The 23,145-nt window shown below is 36.0% G+C and overlaps 5 protein-coding genes, 1 non-coding gene and 2 pseudogenes across 6 annotated transcripts; 3 read left to right on the top strand and 5 right to left on the bottom strand.

Moving 5' to 3' along the window:
- Positions 1–6,377: 6,377 nt before the first annotated feature.
- On the top strand, positions 6,378–8,906 carry LOC106352049 (laccase-3). Its single transcript, XM_013791739.3, has 5 exons — positions 6,378–6,701; positions 6,822–6,973; positions 7,055–7,299; positions 7,376–8,461; positions 8,541–8,906. Exons 1-5 carry the CDS (start codon positions 6,603–6,605, stop codon positions 8,669–8,671), a joined length of 1,713 nt encoding a protein of 570 aa, XP_013647193.1. The 5' UTR covers positions 6,378–6,602; the 3' UTR covers positions 8,672–8,906.
- A 1,788-nt stretch (positions 8,907–10,694) lies between these two features.
- On the top strand, positions 10,695–13,183 carry LOC106348411 (malonyl CoA-acyl carrier protein transacylase). Its single transcript, XM_013788149.3, has 10 exons — positions 10,695–11,045; positions 11,247–11,332; positions 11,421–11,487; positions 11,614–11,756; positions 12,015–12,063; positions 12,170–12,307; positions 12,391–12,471; positions 12,547–12,723; positions 12,817–12,903; positions 12,996–13,183. The coding sequence occupies exons 1-10, from the start codon at positions 10,761–10,763 to the stop codon at positions 13,056–13,058; spliced, it is 1,176 nt and encodes a 391-aa protein (XP_013643603.2). The 5' UTR covers positions 10,695–10,760; the 3' UTR covers positions 13,059–13,183.
- A 2,078-nt stretch (positions 13,184–15,261) lies between these two features.
- Positions 15,262–16,047, top strand: LOC106352050 (E3 ubiquitin-protein ligase RHA1B). Its single transcript, XM_013791740.3, has one exon. It carries the CDS (start codon positions 15,341–15,343, stop codon positions 15,818–15,820), a length of 480 nt encoding a protein of 159 aa, XP_013647194.2. The 5' UTR covers positions 15,262–15,340; the 3' UTR covers positions 15,821–16,047.
- Positions 16,048–16,319: 272 nt separating this feature from the next.
- Positions 16,320–16,390, bottom strand: TRNAG-GCC. Its single transcript has one exon. It is a non-coding gene; the product is annotated as a tRNA-Gly (tRNA).
- A 519-nt stretch (positions 16,391–16,909) lies between these two features.
- Positions 16,910–18,391, bottom strand: LOC106434854 (mitoferrin). Its single transcript, XM_013875706.3, has 2 exons — positions 17,480–18,391; positions 16,910–17,394 (listed from the first exon to the last, which is right to left on the bottom strand). Exons 1-2 carry the CDS (start codon positions 18,251–18,253, stop codon positions 17,188–17,190), a joined length of 981 nt encoding a protein of 326 aa, XP_013731160.2. The 5' UTR covers positions 18,254–18,391; the 3' UTR covers positions 16,910–17,187.
- A 225-nt stretch (positions 18,392–18,616) lies between these two features.
- Positions 18,617–20,210, bottom strand: LOC106350581 (annotated as a pseudogene).
- Positions 20,202–21,900, bottom strand: LOC106410026 (mavicyanin). Its single transcript, XM_048777862.1, has one exon. The coding sequence runs from the start codon at positions 21,641–21,643 to the stop codon at positions 21,065–21,067; it is 579 nt and encodes a 192-aa protein (XP_048633819.1). The 5' UTR covers positions 21,644–21,900; the 3' UTR covers positions 20,202–21,064.
- A 641-nt stretch (positions 21,901–22,541) lies between these two features.
- On the bottom strand, positions 22,542–23,120 carry LOC111215375 (annotated as a pseudogene).
- Positions 23,121–23,145: the final 25 nt, after the last annotated feature.

The following is a 23,145-nucleotide window of genomic DNA, read 5'->3' as shown; positions in this document are numbered from 1 at the left end:
AATATATCTTACCACTGTAACGAAAAAAAATTTCTTCTTCTCCTACAATGAGATGAATCAAATTACTTCAAAAGTAAATCAATGGATTATAACTTTAGTTTAATCTGCAGTTTTCTTCTTGACGTAGAACTTGATATTCCTGTTTAGATAGCGATGGATTATAACTTTAGTTTTTTTTTTGAAAAAACTAAAATCATTAATCCAATTATTCTTTCATACATGAATCTAATTAATAATACATATAAAAAGAAGTCACGTTAGTCAAAGCAGCATACATATTATTAATAAAATAGATAAAAGGAAGTTATTTAATAGAGATTTTACATGACTTATAAAATATAAATCAGCTATACCAATCGATGATCTAATCTTTCTGAACTAATCAAATCAATCAATTCAAAATCTAAACAGAATATCTTTGCATTTGTTGAAAAAAAAAATCTTTACCGATAATAATTAAGTTCTAACCTATAATCACTCTCAAATATTTAATTTACCTATAAAATATAGAAATTGTATCCTATAATTTCGTTAACTTCTACATTTTGGTGAATAATAAATTATCATTAAAAAATTTCCCTATCAATTTTTCTTTGCTAACTTGCGGAAGAGTTCAACATTAATTAAATTATTTGTAAATATTTCAACTGCAAACAATTGAATATATTTGCGTATAGTAGGAGATATTTTGGTAACAATTTAATTGTTGCAAATCAAGGGATTTTATCGTGTAAAGTGTTTAGGTATATTTTCTTCGTTAGGGTTTTACAATCACGTTATATATACATATATATACTGTACCTTGCATATATATATTCAACATCACCTCAATAGCTCCTAAACAATTTTTTTAGTTCGCTTCTTAGAGGTTATAATGTCAACAAACAAGAGTTTTACATTGTTAAACTACTTGAAGCCAAGGTTGAGTAAATGGTGTGTGCAGGTGAAGCTGATTTAATCAAGAAAACAAACCCCTCCCTATGCTGATGAAACAGTCGAAATGGTTTTGGCTGATAAGACTGTAAGTTTTACCTACATTGTTTAAATGTTGGTTATACTTAAAGTTTCTAATCGATTTTTGTTTGTTTACAAGGTCATAAAATCCATGCATCATGCAACAGATCACACATGTTTCGGATCCAGCGAGACCTTATGATAGGAAAGTGGCGTGTGATTGAAAACTTTAAGGTATCCGGTGTGGGTAAAGGAAAATACTCACCATGCTAACTATTAAATAGAATGTTTTATACCTTTCAAAATTTAAGGATATTTTATTTATAGTTTGTATCATGCTAACTATTAGTTATTTATTTGATCATAATTCCAAATTCAACTTTATGTTTCCTATGTATACTATACGTACCTTAAATTATATGTACACCGTCTGTTTTTTTTTTATAATAGCAACAATTAATACAAACAATCAAAAAAATATACGAAAAAATTAATACCCGCCCGACCGGGCGGGTCAAGATCTAGTATTCACTTAAAATTAAGCTAGTTGTTTCTAAAATATATTAGCAATGCTACCTCAACATAATTTATATTAACATATATATTATGAATTATCTGTATATATGTAATAAGATGATATTTTAGTTAATTAATCTTAAAGATATTATTACATATAGGCTAACTAATTGATATTTATTGTAGTTTATAAGCTAATAATTTCATTTCCCATAGTGAATTCAAAAAAACTATTGAATATTAAATTTTGTTATAGAAACATCTTTTTAATAGCTCTATTAGTGTGAATAATAATGAAAAGAAAATAAACTGCACCCAATGATTTTTTCCATTGAAAATTCAGGTTCTTCGTGTATCATTTGGACGTATCGTAAAAGAGCTGATGCCTTGGTTACACCAGTGGATAAAACATCAGACCAAGATAAAAGAACTACAATAGACAAATCAGTTTAGGTATAGTTAACAAAGATTGATAAGACATAGTATAACAAAGTGAAAAATAAAGGAAAATTAAAGTATTTAATCGAGATAAGTAGGAAAGAAAAGACAGAGATGAAAACAGGGGTGAAAAAAATATTCAAGAGAAACCAAAATTTGCAGATAAAGGTCTCATATTAGAAGATAAAGACACACTTAGTAGATTATGAAAATAGAGTGCCAAACTTTATAAGAAAATAACCTTACCACTGGAACAATAATCTGTAAGCGAAAGGATTTCCAGGAAATGGATTGTTGTATGGTGAAGTTCTTTACTAGTCCAATTTCTTTTTAACTGAAAAATATGTATTGGTGTGTTTCTTACATATTGGTCAAAATATGTTTCTCTACCTTGATAACTCATTTGATTTCTTTAATAGTATATTTATTTTCACTTTGTACTGATCATACACACTCTTTTATTTGTTGTATAAACACACACTTATTTATTTATTAGATGAGGATGTATTCTAATCCAGTGTAGCATTTTTATTTTAAGAATTACAACCAAAAAGTCCTAGCTCCAAATTTATACTGGTTAAAATCGCCGAAACAATACATGAATACATCAATCACGCATGCACAATGTTTTGTGCATCTAATTCAATGAAAGCTTTAACAGATTTATACAACTGTTGGAAATCTTATTCACTGTTAGATATATAATCTCTAGTGCTATGCTTTAAATAATTATTTTGGGCTCTAGCCATACCAATTTTATGTGTGTTAGTTTGTCAACATGTTATATTTTTACAACTATTACAAAATTTTATTCAAATTTTATATATACTATCTAGTTTATATTTTAAATATTTATTTGGGTTGTAAATATACCCAATCTTGTGTTAGTTTGTCAATAAACCTATACAAAAGCATATTTTACATATGATTAGAACTAGCCTGCAAAAAAAAAATGAAACAAAGATTTGGTTGTCAATAAAAAAAACTGCAACGGCAGTATAAATTCAAATACTTAACGATTAATAAAGTTTTAAACCTTCAGATACATGGATGAAAAAACTAAGGATCATATTCCCCAAATTTATAACGTTTTTTCACAAAACTATAGCGTTAACTTTTTTGCTAAATTGTAAATATCATTAAAGAAAATGAAAAGTTTGTCTCTAGCTAGTAAAGACTCTACATATTGTTTCCTTGGCAAAAATTAGATAAAAACAAGGAAAGAAGTAGTGTGAGGATCTGATCTGAGAGTGTGGTCATCTGATCCAAATCGCCATTAGGCCTAAGAATGTACGCCTTGGTTGTCTCGCCGTTATGGTAGGCCTGATATCCCTGTCAACAAGCTTGAAGACCTGCTGAGGTGTAAGAGAGATGCTATTGTGATAGACAATGACATGAGTAACCAATTTTCTTAGAGTTCCCGGGGCAAGTGATTCTTGTCTCCTTGCTGTCGAGCCAAGCGATTCCAGTCTCAAAACAACCAAGCATGTTAAAGAACTACACTGCTCGTCTCATAGGCATCGTAGGAGACAACAAAGCTATGGAGATTATTGGAAACGCTTTAGTGGTCATAAGCGCAGGCGCAGGGCCTAACGATTTCATCTTAAAATTCTACGATATCCCCAACGAGGAGGTGTAAAGTATCCTGAGATATCTAGTTACCAAGAATTTGTGCTTAAGAGACTTGATCGTTAATGTCTCATAAAATTCTTCGGTCTAATTGTTCTGTCTTTTATATTTGGCTCGTTAGATTTCTCTCTCTCTGTTTGACAAAAAAAAAAGATTTCTCTCTCTCTTTTTTTTTCGTTAGATTTCTCAGTTTGTATATTTGACGTCTGTTCAGGACCTTTACGATTTAGGCTGCCTAAAATTTATTGTTGGAGCATCAATGGGTGTTTGCCGATCCAAATGACCACCAAATCGCAAACCACATCATGAGCAGAACTTGCTTGGAACAAGAGAACAAAGACTCAGTCTTATTCAAGCAGAAACTTAAGAAGAAATTTCCACAAATAGAAGCGTCTCTCCCAGAAAGCAAGTTTCTATACGTCAATGTTTATGACCATGTGATGGACATGATCCAAAACCGTAGCAAATACGGTATTTCTTCCTTGTTCCGCAAGTCATTATAATCTTTCATTAGTTGCATTATTACTAAATATGTCAAATTATTGCTAACCTAATTTGTTAAGAGGTCTACTCGATTTGGGTATGAGTTAATTAGTGATTATTTTTTTTGGATAAAGTTTGTGAGTTTTCAAGTTGGGGGGCTATTATTTTGGACCTGTTAAAGTTCAAATAAAACCTGCATCTTCCCAATACACATACTTACTTCAATTTTGATAATGAAATTGTTTCTTATAAAATGATAGTATATAGTAGATAATTAACTCATTTTAGACAGTATACGCAACGTTGGAAAAAGCCCAACTGTGTAAATATGTTCGTTCTTTAAGAACATGAAACACGCTATGTCTCTATCCAATTCAAACTACTATCTCATCGTTTTGTCAAGTGGTAGTCGAGATTTGAAAATATGGTTAAACATACTCTTGAAAATCTTCCTTCAAACAAAGTGACAGCTATTTGAAAAATTTGGATTTGGAATTTAACCCAAATAGTTTATCTGATACTATATTAGGCGGATTTGGATTAGACAGTGTGATGGCCATTCAAAAAATATCCACTCTATAATCTTAAATATTTTGTCGGAGTTGATCTGATCAAATCGGAACGCGAGCAAAGAGAGAGAAAGAGAGAGAAAGCACAGAGAGAGAAAGTAGATCTAATCGAAGGGTCCGGTGTACGGCCAACGCGTGAGCGTGCGTGCCGTCGCCGGAGCCCTTCGCGCTCCCGCTGAAAGAGTTCCCCTGCCTTTTCAACGCGGTCTTCCTCTTTCGCTTTGTTGGAGCTCTGGTCCGGACCTCGTCCGTCGTCGACACCTCGGAGAGTGTAACGACATCATCGGTGGTGCTGCGGCTGGAGTAACGACGCGATTGTGTGGGGTTCGGTGTGAGGAAATAGGCTGTTTAGATTAGGGTTTGTTTTCGGGAGGTGGAGGTTTCTAGAGCTCCATCGCCGCCGGCCTTGTTTCCGGGAGGCGGAGGCTTTCTCAGCTCCGCTTTCGCCGGCTCTCGGGTTTACCTAGTTCTGTTTTAGGTCTTATTTTGGTTTTGTGATGTCGGTGTTGTTCTGATGGAGGAGCTCTCGTCTGAAGACGATTGATGCTCTCCGGTGGTATTTGGAGATGTTTGTGTGAAGCCTTCTTCTTGGTGGTGGTGATCAATGGTAGCGGAGGTGATCTCGTATTTGCGATTGATCTCTCCGATGATAGAATCTCTGTGTTGAAGGCGGTTGCAGTGAAGATGATATGGAGCTGTCGAGCTTGGGTGTGTACCGGTGGATCGATCGATGGATGTTTCACCGGAGGTTTGCTGGTTGCGGGAGTCTCGTTGTGGTCCGAGGCGGTGGCTCACGGGAGCGGCGGTGACCCTTTCGTTAGTGGATTCTAGGGTTTTAGATGTGGGCTTTTAGGCCTTTGTTTTATGTTTCTTAGTTGCCTTTGTGGATGGGCTTTGTAATATTGGGCTTGGCCCTTCAATTAATAATATAACTCTTGATGAAAAAAAAAAAATCTGATCAAATCGATATGGCATATTAAAAAACAAAAAAAAAAGTCCTAAGGTAATAAATTTTAAACTATCTAATGTTTTGACAAAATCCAAATTTTATTATTATTTTTCTTTTTGATCAAAAATCCTAATCTTATTTTTCTTAAAATTATAACTGAAGACGTTGAACAAACATCTAGAATATAATATAGAAGTGGTGCGAGTGTGACTGCTACTGCGAGCATAGGTGTATGTGGAACGGCTCAAAAAGGTCAACTAACCATTTTGTTTAAAATTAATAATATCGGTAAAGGTTAGTTATGGATTTCTATACCAAATCCATACCACAAATTTCAACTCCCATCGAACCACTTCTTTCTTAGTTTGATCTTCACATTATTGGTTCCATTAGCTGACCCCATTGTCAATTTGAAGTGCTTTTATACGTAAAAATACCATAATCTTTTAAACATATTTTTCACGTCCAGTTCTAGCTGCGACTTGTTATGTTTCTTCTATAAATTTTCATATTTAGCATGGATCATTTCATATGGTTAGTCAAAAAGCTTTTGTAAATCTACAGAATTACATGAATTTATCAGACATTACCAAAGACAATTATATGGAAAGTGTAAAGCCAGTTTGCTTCCTGTAAGCAAGCAAGTTGAGTGGCAAAATGATTAGAGCGTTATGTTATTTAAAGTCAGTAATAACCCAAAAACTTAAAAAAAAAACCTAAAACTTACTGGAGTATAGGTGACATATATTGCGTTTATGTTTACGTAATTTACAAATTTTTATGCATGGCATAAAAACAAATAAACAAAAGAATCATTGATAATAATTAGAGGATCCTAGTACCAAATTAGTCCAGTGGGTGCACCAAATCAACTAAACCATTTGTGTATAATCCTGTGTATAATAACAGTACCATATAGTATAATATAATATAAGTTTGTCAAATTGCTAACGAATTCACAAATAGCTCTGTTGCTTCCCGCTTAATGTGTATAAAAACCACTCCTCCCCTTCCTCTAAACTCACACAACACATCCCTACACAGAGCTTCTCAATACATCAACAATGGAGTCTCTCCAGCGACTCTCCTTTGTATCCTTCATCGCCCTTCTTGCTTACTTTGCTTTTCTCGCTTCAGCTGAACTTCACGTCCGTGAATTTGTGGTAAGCTGGCTGTTCTCGTTACATTATTATAGCTTCTCTTTATGTTCTTTGCATTAATGAACGTACTTTATACAAACTTACTTGATGTTTTTGTGTTGTGTCCGTTGTGGATGACTTTAGATCGAGCCAAAACCAGTGAAGAGGCTGTGCAGAACTCACCAAAGCATCACGGTGAATGGTCAGTTCCCTGGTCCAACGCTCGAGGTCAGGAACGGTGACTCTCTAGCAATCACCGTCATCAACAGAGCTCGTTACAACATTAGCATTCACTGGTAACTAAAATGATTTCATCACCGTTATCAACAAACATATGTTTATGTTCTGCCTGTTTTTATACTCTGTTTTTGGGACAGGCATGGAATCAGACAGCTAAGGAATCCATGGGCTGATGGTCCAGAGTACATAACACAGTGTCCGATCCGTCCAGGTCAAAGCTACACTTACAGATTCACAATCGAAGACCAAGAAGGTACTCTTTGGTGGCATGCTCATAGCCGCTGGCTCCGAGCCACCGTCTACGGTGCTCTTATCATTTACCCTCGTCTCGGTTCTCCTTATCCCTTCTCTATGCCTAAACGTGACATACCAATTCTTCTCGGTAATATTTTATAACTTCTAATCATTCCATATATCATTTTTCATGATCACTAATAACATTTGTCATGGGAACACAGGGGAATGGTGGGATAGAAACCCAATGGACGTTTTGAGGCAAGCACAGTTCACTGGAGCAGCAGCTAATGTCTCTGACGCTTACACAATCAACGGCCAACCAGGAGATCTCTACCGATGTTCGCGAGCTGAAACAGTCCGTTTTCCGATTTTCCCTGGTGAGACGGTCCAGCTCCGTGTCATCAACGCTGGACTGAACCAAGAGCTCTTCTTCTCAGTCGCCAACCATCAGCTCACAGTTGTCGAAACCGATTCCGCCTACACAAAACCATTCACCACTAGTGTCATCATGATCGGTCCCGGACAAACCACTAACGTCCTCCTCACCGCGAACCAGCGACCCGGCCGCTACTACATGGCAGCTCGTGCCTACAACAGCGCAAACGCCCCTTTCGACAACACAACCACAACTGCTATCTTGGAGTACGTCAATGCTCCAACTAGACGTGGTCGTGGCCGTGGTCAAATCGCCCCAGTTTTCCCGGTTCTTCCGGGGTTCAACGACACCGCAACCGCAACCGCTTTCACAAACCGTCTGCGGTACTGGAAGCGAGCTCCAGTACCGCTCCAGGTCGACGAGAACCTCTTTTTCACCGTTGGTTTGGGGCTAACCAACTGCTCCAACCCCAACAGTCCGCGTTGCCAGGGTCCAAACGGGACCCGGTTCGCGGCCAGCATAAACAACCAGTCCTTCGTGCTACCACGAAGAAACTCCATCATGCAAGCTTATTACCAAGGCATGCCTGGTATCTTCACGACGGACTTCCCACCTGTTCCACCAGTCCAGTTCGATTACACCGGTAACGTTAGCCGCGGGCTATGGCAGCCCGTGAAAGGAACCAAAGCTTACAAGCTTAAGTACAGAGCTAATGTTCAGATTGTTTTACAAGACACGAGTATTGTCACGACTGAGAATCATCCCATGCATCTTCACGGGTACCAATTCTACGTTGTCGGGTCTGGTTTCGGGAATTTTAACCCGAGAACTGACCCGGCTCGGTTTAACCTATATGACCCACCGGAGAGGAACACCGTTGGTACACCTCCAGGTGGTTGGGTTGCAATCCGGTTCGTCGCTGATAATCCAGGTAATTAATTTACTTAAATTATGAATTAAGCGAGTTAGCCTCAACCTTTAAACCATATAACTTTGTTCTAATAACGCAGGAGCATGGTTTATGCATTGTCACATTGATTCACATTTGGGATGGGGTTTAGCGATGGTTTTCCTGGTGGAGAACGGAAGAGGACAGTTGCAATCTGTGCAGGCTCCACCTTTGGATCTTCCAAGATGCTAATATAGATCTCTAAGGATTTGTGGGGGGTTTTGTTTTGTTTTTATTTTAATCAAAAAGGTTTGAGGGTCTTTGTTATGTGTTGTTGTTGAAGATCAACAACTGCTCTATTGAAAAGAAGTTCATCTTATGGTTTCCATTGTACTCTTGCTTGTAACTTTCCACGTTATATAGAACATCACCATTTTCTATTATTAAAAAATAACTAAAAAGTCACATAATTATAGTTCAACAAAAAGTTATGCACATCTAATCTATTAAAACAGGAGTACAAAATTAAACTAACCCTGAGTTTTCAATGTTAATTACTTTTGAATGCCACTGAAACTATTATTACTCTTTCTTTAAAATTAGCTTGTCTTTTCCGATCATTTAATGCATATTTCCTCATTTTAATTTATGCATTAAAAACGGAAACAACTTCAAACGTTAAACATATGTGAATTAACTTAATTACATGAAAAATCTCAGGCAAATATAAATATATCTTACCACTGTAACGAAAAAAAATTTCTTCTTCTCCTACAATGAGATGAATCAAATTACTTCAAAAGTAAATCAATGGATTATAACTTTAGTTTAATCTGCAGTTTTCTTCTTGACGTAGAACTTGATATTCCTGTTTAGATAGCGATGGATTATAACTTTAGTTTTTTTTTGAAAAAACTAAAATCATTAATCCAATTATTCTTTCATACATGAATCTAATTAATAATACATATAAAAAGAAGTCACGTTAGTCAAAGCAGCATACATATTATTAATAAAATAGATAAAAGGAAGTTATTTAATAGAGATTTTACATGACTTATAAAATATAAATCAGCTATACCAATCGATGATCTAATCTTTCTGAACTAATCAAATCAATCAATTCAAAATCTAAACAGAATATCTTTGCATTTGTTGAAAAAAAAAATCTTTACCGATAATAATTAAGTTCTAACCTATAATCACTCTCAAATATTTAATTTACCTATAAAATATAGAAATTGTATCCTATAATTTCGTTAACTTCTACATTTTGGTGAATAATAAATTATCATTAAAAAATTTCCCTATCAATTTTTCTTTGCTAACTTGCGGAAGAGTTCAACATTAATTAAATTATTTGTAAATATTTCAACTGCAAACAATTGAATATATTTGCGTATAGTAGGAGATATTTTGGTAACAATTTAATTGTTGCAAATCAAGGGATTTTATCGTGTAAAGTGTTTAGGTATATTTTCTTCGTTAGGGTTTTACAATCACGTTATATATACATATATATACTGTACCTTGCATATATATATTCAACATCACCTCAATAGCTCCTAAACAATTTTTTTAGTTCGCTTCTTAGAGGTTATAATGTCAACAAACAAGAGTTTTACATTGTTAAACTACTTGAAGCCAAGGTTGAGTAAATGGTGTGTGCAGGTGAAGCTGATTTAATCAAGAAAACAAACCCCTCCCTATGCTGATGAAACAGTCGAAATGGTTTTGGCTGATAAGACTGTAAGTTTTACCTACATTGTTTAAATGTTGGTTATACTTAAAGTTTCTAATCGATTTTTGTTTGTTTACAAGGTCATAAAATCCATGCATCATGCAACAGATCACACATGTTTCGGATCCAGCGAGACCTTATGATAGGAAAGTGGCGTGTGATTGAAAACTTTAAGGTATCCGGTGTGGGTAAAGGAAAATACTCACCATGCTAACTATTAAATAGAATGTTTTATACCTTTCAAAATTTAAGGATATTTTATTTATAGTTTGTATCATGCTAACTATTAGTTATTTATTTGATCATAATTCCAAATTCAACTTTATGTTTCCTATGTATACTATACGTACCTTAAATTATATGTACACCGTCTGTTTTTTTTTTATAATAGCAACAATTAATACAAACAATCAAAAAAATATACGAAAAAATTAATACCCGCCCGACCGGGCGGGTCAAGATCTAGTTAAAAATAAAATATGTACAAATGTTAATTTTTACTTTATATACTTTTGAATAAACCAAAATATATTTGATTCTCCATCTAGCACAACCTTGGTTAGCTCCGCCTTGAGCTTTTATGACTTAACCCTTGTCTGAATGCGCTCACTGCTTCACCAACCTGCTATCCTACGCATTCCTCTCCCGGTTCATTCTCTAAACCTGCGCACCATGGCCACAGCCTCCTCCTCCTCCTCCTCTTCCTTGCTCTTCCCATCCGTATCTCTCAACAAACTCTCCAGCTCCAGAAATGCTTCCTCCCTCGGATTCTCCGTCACGCGATCTAGAGTTTCAATGAGCCTCTCCACTGAGTCTCAGACTGCGATCAACGACTCTTTGTTCGCACATTACAAACCCTCCTCTGCTTTTCTCTTTCCTGGTCAGGTATGCTACCATCGAAAGTTTGAGTTTTTAATAGAAAAAAGTTCGAAATGTCGAGACTTTCTTCGGTTCTGCGATGCCCCTACACTGAAAGTTTTGTCTAATGAATCTGATTGTAAAAATTCAGTTGAGACAGAACCATGTCAGATATTGTACCTGTAACGTTGTCGTGTAATGATTTTTTGAAATATACTAATATATAAGGGAGCTCAAGCGATAGGGATGGGCAAAGAGGCTCAGAGTGTTGCTGCAGCTGCAGACTTGTATACCAAAGCTAACCATATCTTGGGGTATATGTTCCCTTTGCTTGTAACTAACTATTCTTTTTTTTTTTTTCATTTAGTGATTAAATAATTTAAACTAAATGGTGGCTTATAGGTATGATCTTATTGACATTTGTGTTAATGGACCAAAAGAGAAGCTTGATTCCACTGTCATTAGCCAGGTACATCTTTCTTCTTGTCACTTAAATCTAGCATAACTGAATCCTTTATCTAGTATTTTATGATGTTCATTTATGTATGTAAAATTATGTATGGTTGTTAAGTTATTGGTTTGTCATTTTTCTCAGCCTGCTATTTATGTCACAAGTCTAGCAGCAGTTGAACTACTTCGTGTTCGTGAAGGCGGCGAACAAATAATTAACTCTGTTGATGTGACTTGTGGTCTCAGCTTAGGAGAGTACACTGCCCTCGCATTTGCTGGAGCCTTCAGGTTAGTTAACACTCATCTCACAAAAGATACCAAAATTAGGAGAGTTTTATGAGGTAGACAACAAGGTTTCAACTTAATCCATATGTTTAATTGTAAACAGATCACTCAAAATCTAGTATTTTTATATGTGGGCTTGTTGGAGATGATATCCTTGATTGAGAACATGATATTTCAAGAAAAAGTTTTGTTCTTTTCATTTATATCTGTGTGAAGTGTGAACCATCCACCTTAGTTCTTGTTTGTTTTATTTATTTTAAGCTTTGAGGATGGGTTAAAGCTTGTAAAACTTAGAGGAGAGGCCATGCAGGTAAGGTTTTATAAACTTCATTCTTCATTAATTATGTCAAGTTTAGGTTGATGTTGTGGTTGTAATGACTAATCTCTTAGTTCTTAATAAATTGCCTTTTTTTCAGGCTGCTGCGGATGCTGCTAAGAGTGCAATGGTTAGTATCATAGGATTGGACTCAGAGAAAGTTCAGCAGTTGTGTGATGCAGCAAATCAAGAAGTAGACGAAGCTGACAAAGTTCAGATCGCAAATTACTTATGTCCGGTAATCCAATACCATCTCTCTTTGCATTTAAAACCTGTAAAAAACGAACTGCACCATTCCATAAATGGAGTCTGGTATTATAGGGTAACTACGCAGTCTCTGGAGGTCTCAAAGGAATCGAAGTTGTTGAAGCCAAAGCTAAGTCATTCAAGGCACGAATGACGGTAACCTCTCCCCCTCTCTCTTATTCCATTATCTTAATGTAGAGGCTATAAGAAACATGGTTGTTGGGTGTGTAGGTTCGTCTAGCAGTTGCGGGTGCTTTCCACACGAGTTTCATGGAACCAGCAGTGTCGAGATTAGAAGCTGCATTGGCAGCAACAGAGATCAGGAGTCCTAGGATCCCAGTGATCTCTAATGTCGATGCACAGCCTCATGCAGATCCAGACACGATCAAGAAGATACTTGCACGCCAGGTATAAAAAAAAATCAATACATTGTGTTTACTTATTTTCTTGTGGTGGGTAAAGATAAAAACAAAGACTCAAAAGGGTGTTGAAAACCGCCAGGTTACATCTCCAGTGCAATGGGAGACAACAGTGAAGACACTCTTATCCAAAGGACTTAAAAGCAGCTATGAATTGGGACCTGGAAAGGTATTTGTTTTTGTTTTTGTTTCTAGCCTCGTAGATTGTTATAGCTTGAAGCTTCTTTTTTCGTCTAAGTTGTGTTGCATTTAAAACGGCAGGTGATTGCTGGGATATTCAAGAGAGTGGATAAAAGCGCCAGTGTTGAAAATATCAATGCTTGAGACTCTGGCTAGCTTTTTGTTCATGTTGTATTTTGAGTTGAGGATCAGTAATAAACTAATAATAAGTAAATTAAGTCTTATTATGTATGTGGAATCTCTCTGGTGTTTTCATTGTTTGGAATTCAAAGTTTTGTTTGTATCAAATATATATGTAACAGTTAGCACGATATATGTTTGAAATATTTTGATTTGAAGTTTCAGTTGATGAAAGATTGAAAGGGCAACACTTCATAGAAACTGTGTTCCACCTTTAAAAGATTGAAACGATACCATTTTTTTCAAAGATTGAAAGGGCAACACTTCAACAATGTTGTTACAAAATTGAAAAAAAAAAAACTTAATAACAACAGAAGATTTTAAAATTTAGAGCTCAGTCACATGGCATGTCATCTCCACTATCAGGAAGCTGCGAAGGACCCAACCAACGCTGAAGCCAATATCATCACAGCTCTTCGACAACAGATGTTGCACCAGCGGGGAATCGAACCCGGGTCTGTACCGTGGCAGGGTACTATTCTACCACTAGACCACTGGTGCTTTGGTGCTTACGTAAATTTTTATCTAGCAACAATTCTTAAGATGACAGCAACAGGTTGAAGTTGAACAAAGACTACTATTTAGCTAAAGCAGTGGTTACTTAATACAAAGACATGGGAACGGGAAGGAGAGAAGACAAGATAAGCATAGGATAAAATGTGGGGGACACATGTTAACAGCAAGCAGCGACAATACAGAAGCCAACATATTAAGCTGAAGTTCCGTCACGGCTGAACTAATGGAACCATGAAAGTGAAACTATATCAAGGAAAAACCACCGACAAAAATTGAAAAGAGAATCAGGATACATAAGAAAGTCACAATTAAGTAAAACCCTTCCATTGTAAAAACCAAAAGTAAACTATTGGAAGACAGACATATGTGGCCGTGGTTTCTAAACAATAATACAGCATTGTTACCTGGAAGTTAAAGCTATAATAAACTATGGAAAACGTTTCAATGTGATGCAGATAATCTCGAAGTTACCTCGAAGTTAAAGCTATAGTATCTTCCGGAGAGCTTAACCAAGACCTCAGGTGTGATGCATATAATCTTGAAGTTATAAGACGTCTTAATAGAATTAAATAATCTTCTAGCGAGCTTGTACTGTTGTACAAATACACATTCAGTTCAACTCTTATAGGAAATAAATAATAAACTAACATGTAGTAGCATAAGTTCTTAAATTGTTTTATAGATAGAAGAAGTCGAAATTTAGCGTTACGCCAAAACATATTACATAATTCTACTAAATCAATTAAAACCACTAGTGACTAAAGAAGATGCGGTATTGGAACATGAACGATAGGCATTGATGGTCTTGTTTAGATCTCAAATAGTTCTTTTATCCCTTTATTTTTTATAGAATTTAGCATTTCAATAATCCATTTCTACTAAATTTTAAAGAGGTAAATAGTATACCTTCAAATTTAAGAAAGCACACTATTGATTCTCTTAAAATATTATTCACTGTTTAATATTCCTACAATTTATATGTCTCATAATTGTATGAATAACTTTTTATATATCATATTTTAGTACTTATCATTATATATTTTTTTAAACTATTTTGATTAATAATATATTGTTGAAACTTTGTATATTATCTATAGTTATATTTTACTACATATTATTATATTTCTTAAAAAAATTATATTTTAATATATGTCAAATAGTATATTTTATTGATTTTTGAAATTTTAATGATTATATTTATATTTAATTAGTGATAATATTCAAGAATAAAATGTAATATATAAAAAATTAAAGAAAAATCGTTGGAGAGCCACCTCTTTAACCCTTTATTTTAAAGGTATTTTCTTTTCAAACAAAGGGATTGTTGAAAAATACTCTTAGAATTTGAATCTATATAATCACATAATGATTTTAAACAAAAGAATAAGCTACCTAGCGTGGATTTAGGATCCACAAAAAAGAATAATCTAGTGTGAATGCTAAACTAGAGCTCAACCCTCTTTTTCTTTGCCAACAAAGGAGAGCTCTACCATCTGATCTACACACCTATTCCACCTAACCAAGACAATAAAAAATAATCAGAAAGTAGTAAATTATACTAGTATATTACTGTCGTAGACCCACACATCATTGGTCCCCCCCCTCCCAATTGCTCATTTCATAGCCTTACTTGCCGTCTTCAGTTAAAATCCAAGCATCTATGTTTACAAATATTTTCGTCTCCGTAAACATCTCTTGCTCCATCTCTTCTCTCTATCTCTCTCTCTGCGATGGGTTTCCCGACGGGTATAAAGGAGCTTGAGATTCCGGATTACATATTTAACATTCTTCACGTCATCGGTTTCTTCAGAGACATGATCAACGCTCTCTGTCCTTACATCGGTTTACCCCATTTTTTAGACGATGGCATTCCTCGACCCGGCCCGATCGTACCCGACAACACGGCCATGACTCTCGCTTACGAGGTTTCCCCGGTTGTTCGTTTCTCGGATCTTCAGACCGATCTCGAAGACTGCTGTACGGTTTGTCTCTTCGACTTTGCATACGATGATAAAGTTAGACAGCTTCCGAACTGCCGACACGTGTTCCACAAACGTTGCATGGACCGTTGGATCGTCGACTGCCGCAAGATCACATGTCCGATTTGTCGAGACCGGTTCTTACCGGCCGAATATTACGCGCGGATAAATTCCGGTTTTGGTTCGGTTTGGTACATTGAAGAATCGGAAAGTAATAATATTCTACTATAAAGACCTTTGCATCTGTTCTTCAGATCTTGGTATCTGATCAGTATTCTGTGTATTTTTTTTTCAGTATTCTGTGTTAAGTTTTAGTTTTCTAACAAAAAGTTCAAAAGAAAAAAGTAGATTGTTTCATGGTAAAATTTTCTCACGTCTTCGTGATATGTTCTAGTACTGTATAAACGTGATGTGAACAATTCAGTGATATAAAATAACAGATGAATTCATTAGAAAAATTGAATTTTATCCTTCTGAATGGACTCGTTTAAGCTCATCTACTCCTTTTAGTATATAATCTCATAGAGACAAATAAAGATACAAACAGATATATATCTCTCTAATCTGAAAAAGCAAATCAGAAAACAAGCTTTAAAAAAAAGATATTTCATCTTAATTAAACAAAAAAGTAAGAGCTCAATCACATGGCAATGACATCCGAGATATCAGAGAAATGCAAAGGACCCAACCATTGCTAAGCCAATAATCATCACAGCTCTTCTACAATTATTGCACCAGCCGGGAATCGAACCCGGGTCTGTACCGTGGCAGGGTACTATTCTACCACTAGACCACTGGTGCTAGATGTTTGGATGTTTACTTCAAACGTTTTAGTACATATCAGATTTAAATTATTCTCATCTTTGTTGTTTATCTAGGAATGTTGTTTTGTCGTCTCTTCTTGGGTAGCTCGATGTTGCGGTTATTGGTGTAGTATTGTAGCCATGCTTGAGGAAGTTGGTGTTCTGAATATAGGCAATGTTGGAGACTGTGGACTTAATCTTCTTTTCTTTTTTCTTTTTTCTTTTCTCTTGTACATCTGTAGATGCTATTTTGTTTCATGTTCAGCCTTTTGAGTAAGAGATCTTGATTACTTCTCGTTCTGCAGGTCAGTCCGATCATTTTCTCGACTACTCCACAAGAATACTAGTTTGACTGTCCCTACCAACTAAGCTCTCAAGGGCCTGCTCAAACCTATCTAGATGCATCGGTAAATATATATGTTGTCACTTTACATGCCTCTGCAACATACTTACTTCTTCAAGCAGTTTAACATAATGGCATGTGAAGCAATTCAATGCAACAAAAGAACACACAACATTTTCATCAGAAAATTTGACTCTTTATCTATTCCTTTTAGTATATCTCATAGAAAGAACAAATAAAAATACAAACAAAGATCTCTCTAATCTGAAAAAGCATGGGGACTCTAATCTGATAACATTATTATTGCTTCAAAACAAATCATTATACAAACAGAGATACTACTCTCTAACGAGCGAGTGCGTTAACACTAACAACAACCAGCAGCTCTATGAAGAATCAATTTACCTGAATCAGGCAAGCAAATATAAGCCAAACTCATGTTTATATCTTCTTCAAGCTGTGTTCGAGTCGCCATTAACATCTTGAAATAATGATTTGACTGTTTCATAAGTAGACCAGCAGATCGCAGCTGCTGGAGCATGGAATAGCATTCTCGGCAGCCACCCTCTAGCAAGTCCTCTATAACCATCTTTCTTCAATATTGTCCGGAACACATCGCTTATTGAACCGCTCTTGAACCGGTCACAACCACACACACCCTGAAAACATCACCACAGACAAAACTATGTTTACCTATAAACTCTATAGACCAGTCCTTCAGAGTTACAAAGGTTTCAACTTTACCTGACACTGCAACTGTGTCTTAACAACATCAAGCGGCGTAGTGACAACAGCCGCCAACCCACCAGCCGCAGCACCCGCCGTAGCGTAAATCAACCACCCTTCCTCCTCCTCTCCGCCACCAACACGCTCCGGAGAAAACTCCCTCAACCCCCTCTTAACCGCCTCGTACGTCGCGAAATGAACCGCCGTAAACGGAGCGTTCATAAGCACCGTCGTCCTATACGAAGCGTAGAAAGCGCTGAACCCTTCCTCCCTCATCACCCTCCCGACACAATCCCAAACTCCCTTATAAGTCCCGTTCCCGATCTGCAGCCTCTGCTTAACCATATCCATCGGAGTGAAAACGGCGTCGCTCGCCACGGTGGCGCACACGCCGGAAACCGCGTGAGCCGCGGAGTTGTTGGGATCCCCGCCGGATAGATACTTCTTGGAGACTTCGTAGAAGGAGAAGTAGACGGCGTGAGCTGGGCCGGCGCCGAGGCCCATGGCCCATATGCCTCGGTACAGAGCAGATGGGCCCTCTGTTTTGATGATTGATCGGAAAGCTTGAGAGATTCCGACGGGCTTGATCGGGCAGGGGCGGATGGCTTGCATGTGGGTCTTGATGGTGTCGACTGGGAACATCGCCATGTGTTCGACGGAGCCGGCGATTGAGCCGGCGACCATGAGTTGCCAGAATCGGAGTCCGTGGGGTTGCGATGGGACGATGACGGCGGGGTGGAAATCCGGTGGTTGGGGGATTGGACGGAGGTCGTTGGATGATGTTGTGGCCATTGTTGAATTAGGGTTCCGAGATCAGTTCTCGAATCTGGAGATTGGAGAACTGAAATCTCCGACAAAGAGGAAGGTGGGGGCGGCGGGTAAACTAAAACTTGGTTTGGGCTTTTACATCCCTTTTATTTCCCCTAAGGATTTATTATGTCTTAATTTGTTTTAGATAACGAGAAAAAACAAAGGGAAAACTGACAAAAATATGTCTATTATATTTTTTTTAATCAAAAGCTTGTTTATTAATCTAGAACGTCTAATTTATTTTTTTGACTTAAATCCCAAATTTTTATGGAATTTATTTTTAAATACTATTATACATAGCTGGTTTTAATAAATTTAAATTAATAAAATATTAATTAAAATATTTTAATATATACAGTTTCTAGATAAGTTCTAGCTAGTGTCTAATTACTCTATTAAAATATAAATAATTCAACTAAGAATTTAGGAATCAATTTATGAATAGCGAAAAACAGTAAACATAATACATATAGAAATGAGGAAAATAAATATTTGGAATCATGTTAAATATTAACTAAAAATAACAGAAAAACTTAAAAATTCAAAATAAATAACTTTATATACTTTTAGGTGTCGTCTAACTTTTTTGGTTTTAGTGACAAATCACAAAAAAAAATTAAAATCTATAAAAATAAACAATTTCTTAAAATATGATTTAACTGATCCATACCAATTTAAATATGACAAATCTAATTCAGTTAAATTAAATTTAATATTGTTTTTTGTGAAAATTCACAAATTTGTCTTATTTATTTTTAGTATATCTAAATTTTTAATATTTCATTAAAATAATTCTCTAATTAACGAAATCAAATTCTAAATATTCAATGTAATAAATATAATAATTTTCTAATTGAATCTTCAGTTGTTTGATCAAGAATACTAATGAATTCTATAAAATTTAATCGACAGAACAGTCGTTTCTTAGAAGGTGAGTAGGGGAAAAACTAAATTTAATTATAAATAATGTTTTCAGTTTAAATTTAAAAGAGTATGTAATAAGATAAATATAAAATTTATCCAAAATTATGTTAAAGAAAACCTAAAATTCACACGTAGACATAAAAGGATCAAGTAGAACAAGAAAGGAAATAAAACGTTTGTGATTGATCTAATCAACCTAAGATGAGAAGAGAAAGTAGAAAGAATATGCTGAGTCCATTCCAAACAATAGATATTGAAGCTGCTCTATGTGGAGCTGGTGATGGACCTATCTGATACTGTGTACCATTACTAACTGGTGAAGGAGATGACGAAGATGTACTAGGTGATCCGGTCTAGGAACTGGAGCCGCAACATGACCCATTGAGACCGGAAAGACGAGGATTTGAAGTTTTTGTCCTATTTTGCAGTGACCAGGAACACCACATGAAGTTTTGGTATCCTGGTTTGGTTAGACTGATCCTATCAGACCCGGTTTGGTATATTGCTAACGGTTTAGACGGTTGACACAGCTCGAAATTATTGTGAGTGACTTCAATGACATCGTGAAAATCATTGTTGTATTCGAAAACCAAAGAGTCTCCTAACTTGAAAAGTTTTTGAAGAAGCCCAAGCTTCGTAATTGACGTTCGCCATGGTCCATCCGCTTGAGTCGCCTACTTTGTGTACGGTTCCTCCAAAAGAAACTCCAAAGAGAGCTAGAATCATCAAAGAAGTGAAGAAGGCGTTGCTCTTGATCAAAGCCATATTAACCAATGTTGTAAGTTCTTATATATTTTGCGATACGAGGGAATTAATTAACCACAACGAACGAACACGAGTTGAAAAGATAATTGAAGTTTTGAGTTTGTAAGTTAGGGAGGTATAGAGATCCTGGTGTAGCGCTTTTAACAATTTTCCTTTTCCGTTAATTTTCCTTTTCACTCAAGTTACTTAATATCAATACAGTAAGATATTATGTATAAATTTTTAGGGTAACTTGATCAAACATAGAGCTGAGGGAATAAATAATCAAGTTGTAAGGATAAAGCATTCTCATTGATGAGTTTTTTTTTTTTGAAAAGTTTCTCATAAATAAATAAAAAAAATAAAAAGAATGAGAGAAAGAGACTACAACTTTGAATTTTTTTTTTATATAATTTTGAGAACCTCTCCTAATATTTCTCACTATAACATTCATAGATATCATTCTAATATTATTTTTGAAGTAGAAATCTTATAAAGTTTTAACTAATATTGATGGCCAAACATCCATTAAAAATACTGTTTTGTTCATTATATCCGGCCGTATAGATAACCTTTTCTCTTTCTTTTTTTTTGTGGAAAATATATTTCTCTATAAATAGAAAACAATATAGAAAATCTTTTGTAATTAACAGATACTTCTTATAGTTGAAAAAAAGTTTATTGAAAAAATAGAAACTGCTATAGTTGTAAAGAACTCAAGCAAACGAGTAACTTGGTGTGCTGTTATCATGACATATTTGAGCATCTATCTCCCTATTGTACCTAACACCAACGCCGTTTATGAGAAAATTAAAGTACCTGAGATGACTAACTATAGGATTTATTAACTCTTAACACAAACACAATGATATATAGACTATGAAATTCGATAAGATAATCTAACATCAAACTTATCCCTAATCGTTAACATGAATGGTATCGTTTAAAATTTATTATATGAATAGTAAAAATTAAATTAAATTAAATCTGAATAACTTTTAATGGATACTAAAATTTGTTCACACCATATAAAACTAAATAATTATTATTAATCATCAAGAAAATACAAAAATAGAAAGATTCTTAGAGATATGACAAAGGAAAAAATATTATGCGAATGATCTATCAAACTAAGATGAAAAGAGAAAGTAGAAAGTAGCTGAATCCGATCCAAACACTAGAGGTTGCAGCTGAGCTATGTGGAGTTGGTGGTGGACCCATCTGATGTTGTGGAACATTATTGACCGGTGAAAGAGATGACGAGAAGGTAGTAGGTGATCGAACTGGTCCGGGAACTGGAGCTGCGACGGGAACCAACGAGGCTGGTAGGACAAGGATTTGAAGCTTTTGTCCTATGTCGCAGTGACTAGGAAACCCGCATATGAAGTTTTGGTATCCCGGTTTTGTTAGACTGATCGTATCTGATCCTGTTTGATATTTAGCTAATGGTTTAGACGGTTCACACAGCTCGAAATCATTGTGAGTGACTTCTGTGACATCGTGAAAACCGTTGTTGTATTCAAAAACCAAAGAGTCTCCGACTTGAAAAGTTCTTGAAGAAGCCCAGGCTTCATAATTAACACCCATCATGGTCCATCCGCTTGAGTCGCCCACTTTGTGCACTGTTCCTCCAAAGGCAACTCCAAAGAGAGCGAGAAGAATCATCAAAGAAGTGAAGAAGGTGTTGCTCCTAATCAAAGTCATGATCGATGTTTTGGTTCTTTTTTTTTTTTTCTGGAACAAAAGAATTAAACGATGTAAGGACAACAAGTTTGAGAGAGATCTGTTGAAGTTTTGAGCTTGTTTTATGGAAATTAAGAGGGGGTGGTAGAGTGTTTATATAGAGGGTTTGGTGCACCGCCTTATTTTCCTTATTCGTTTAGGTTAATGCAATTTCTCGTTTTTACTTACCTTTTCCCTCAAGTAATTACAGACTGAAAACTTTGAAAGTATTCTCATATATTTTAAATCGAATATTAAATTGTATTATTTCAGCTTTCCCTTTTCTCTCTTGTTTGTTGTCGTAAACTGCCCTTTCAATATTCCTGTTAAATGATGATATATTAATTTATTTGCTTAATATTTTTAAAAAATAGTAGAATCATTTTTAATGAACCGTAACGTCTGATTCCTCCACCACCTCCAAGCAAGAACCTTGAATTCAAATCCTGCGACCCTGCTTCTCCAATAGCTGTGTACAAGACGGGGCCACGATCTTGTCAAGCTCACTATAATTGGAATCCACTACTTTATTAGCTCAACGGCCGCTCATTGTAGTAAGGATGGGCTTAAGCTTCCATTAGTAGTCGCACCTGTGGACCAGTTTAATTACTCAAGCGTATGCTACCTCATCAGCACTAAGCATTCTCTAGTTATTCGTTTAGTGCTTTTGTTTCGTTTATTTAATTCATCGTCACTGATATAACTCGTAGAGTTCTGTTTATTTTCTTGTTAACCAAAATACAACATAAAATTCACACGATCATATGGTTATATCTTTAATGAAAGCGTCGATATTAACATCTGAAGAACGGCTTTTGCAACAGCTCCACGACAGATCTCACTGAGATCACAAGCCCTTCTCCTCATATCTTTCACTTCTTCAGTCTCTCCATCCATAAACCTTTTCACCAGTTCCTTGACCTCGTCTCTCCTTATCAACAATCATCTTAGCATTCAAAAACTGATCCCAGACCAAAGGAAACGTCAGCATCTGAAAATGGCCGTGAGTTGTGAGTAGATCGGAGTGAAGGAAAATTGAGAGAATTGTGGCCGACGAAGTCTACAAACATGCCGCCGGAATATTCCTTCGTGTGGCGACTCTCACCGCCCAACGGACGTTAATGTAGGAGATGATTACGGTGGGAGGCGGTGAGTTTAGGCGGTCAAGAAGCCTCTCGAACGGCTCCTCCAATCTGGTCTAGAGGGCGTCGACGAAGCCGAAGAAGTCATTGGCCCGGGAGAGTTCGGAAGGGATAAGATTGGGGAGAGTGGAGAAATGGATTTGGTCGGGTTTCGGGTCGCATTCGATGAAGCCGAGCCATTCTTCAGTGACAACGTATGTGATCTGGAGGTTAGGGTCTCGCCGGACGAGGCGTTTGCAGAGGTTGTGGCCTCTTCCTGGCCAAGGCATGGCCACCACGTGCTGAAATTTGAATAGTTGAGGTTAAATTGGATCCATGTGGTATGAAGTATGTGATACTAAT

This window comes from Brassica napus, chromosome A4 (assembly GCF_020379485.1).
Source record: "Brassica napus cultivar Da-Ae chromosome A4, Da-Ae, whole genome shotgun sequence".
In the NCBI taxonomy this organism is placed as follows: Eukaryota; Viridiplantae; Streptophyta; class Magnoliopsida; order Brassicales; family Brassicaceae; genus Brassica; species Brassica napus.
This window is presented reverse-complemented; position numbering and strand designations above follow the sequence as displayed.

Bases quoted from the DNA above. Each gene is read 5' to 3' on its own strand.
- LOC106352049 (XM_013791739.3), top strand. From the start codon at position 6,603: ATGGAGTCTCTCCAGCGACTCTCCTTTGTATCCTTCATCGCCCTTCTT. The intron at 6,702-6,821 runs GTAAGCTGGCTG...GGATGACTTTAG, and splicing joins TTCACGTCCGTGAATTTGTG to ATCGAGCCAAAACCAGTGAA. The intron at 7,300-7,375 runs GTAATATTTTAT...ATGGGAACACAG, and splicing joins TGACATACCAATTCTTCTCG to GGGAATGGTGGGATAGAAAC.
- LOC106348411 (XM_013788149.3), top strand. From the start codon at position 10,761: ATGCGCTCACTGCTTCACCAACCTGCTATCCTACGCATTCCTCTCCCG. The intron at 11,488-11,613 runs GTACATCTTTCT...CATTTTTCTCAG, and splicing joins ATTCCACTGTCATTAGCCAG to CCTGCTATTTATGTCACAAG. The intron at 12,724-12,816 runs GTATAAAAAAAA...GAAAACCGCCAG, and splicing joins AGAAGATACTTGCACGCCAG to GTTACATCTCCAGTGCAATG.
- LOC106352050 (XM_013791740.3), top strand. From the start codon at position 15,341: ATGGGTTTCCCGACGGGTATAAAGGAGCTTGAGATTCCGGATTACATA.
- LOC106434854 (XM_013875706.3), bottom strand. From the start codon at position 18,253: ATGGCCACAACATCATCCAACGACCTCCGTCCAATCCCCCAACCACCG. The intron at 17,395-17,479 runs GTAAAGTTGAAA...TGATGTTTTCAG, and splicing joins AGACACAGTTGCAGTGTCAG to GGTGTGTGTGGTTGTGACCG.
- LOC106410026 (XM_048777862.1), bottom strand. From the start codon at position 21,643: ATGACTTTGATTAGGAGCAACACCTTCTTCACTTCTTTGATGATTCTT.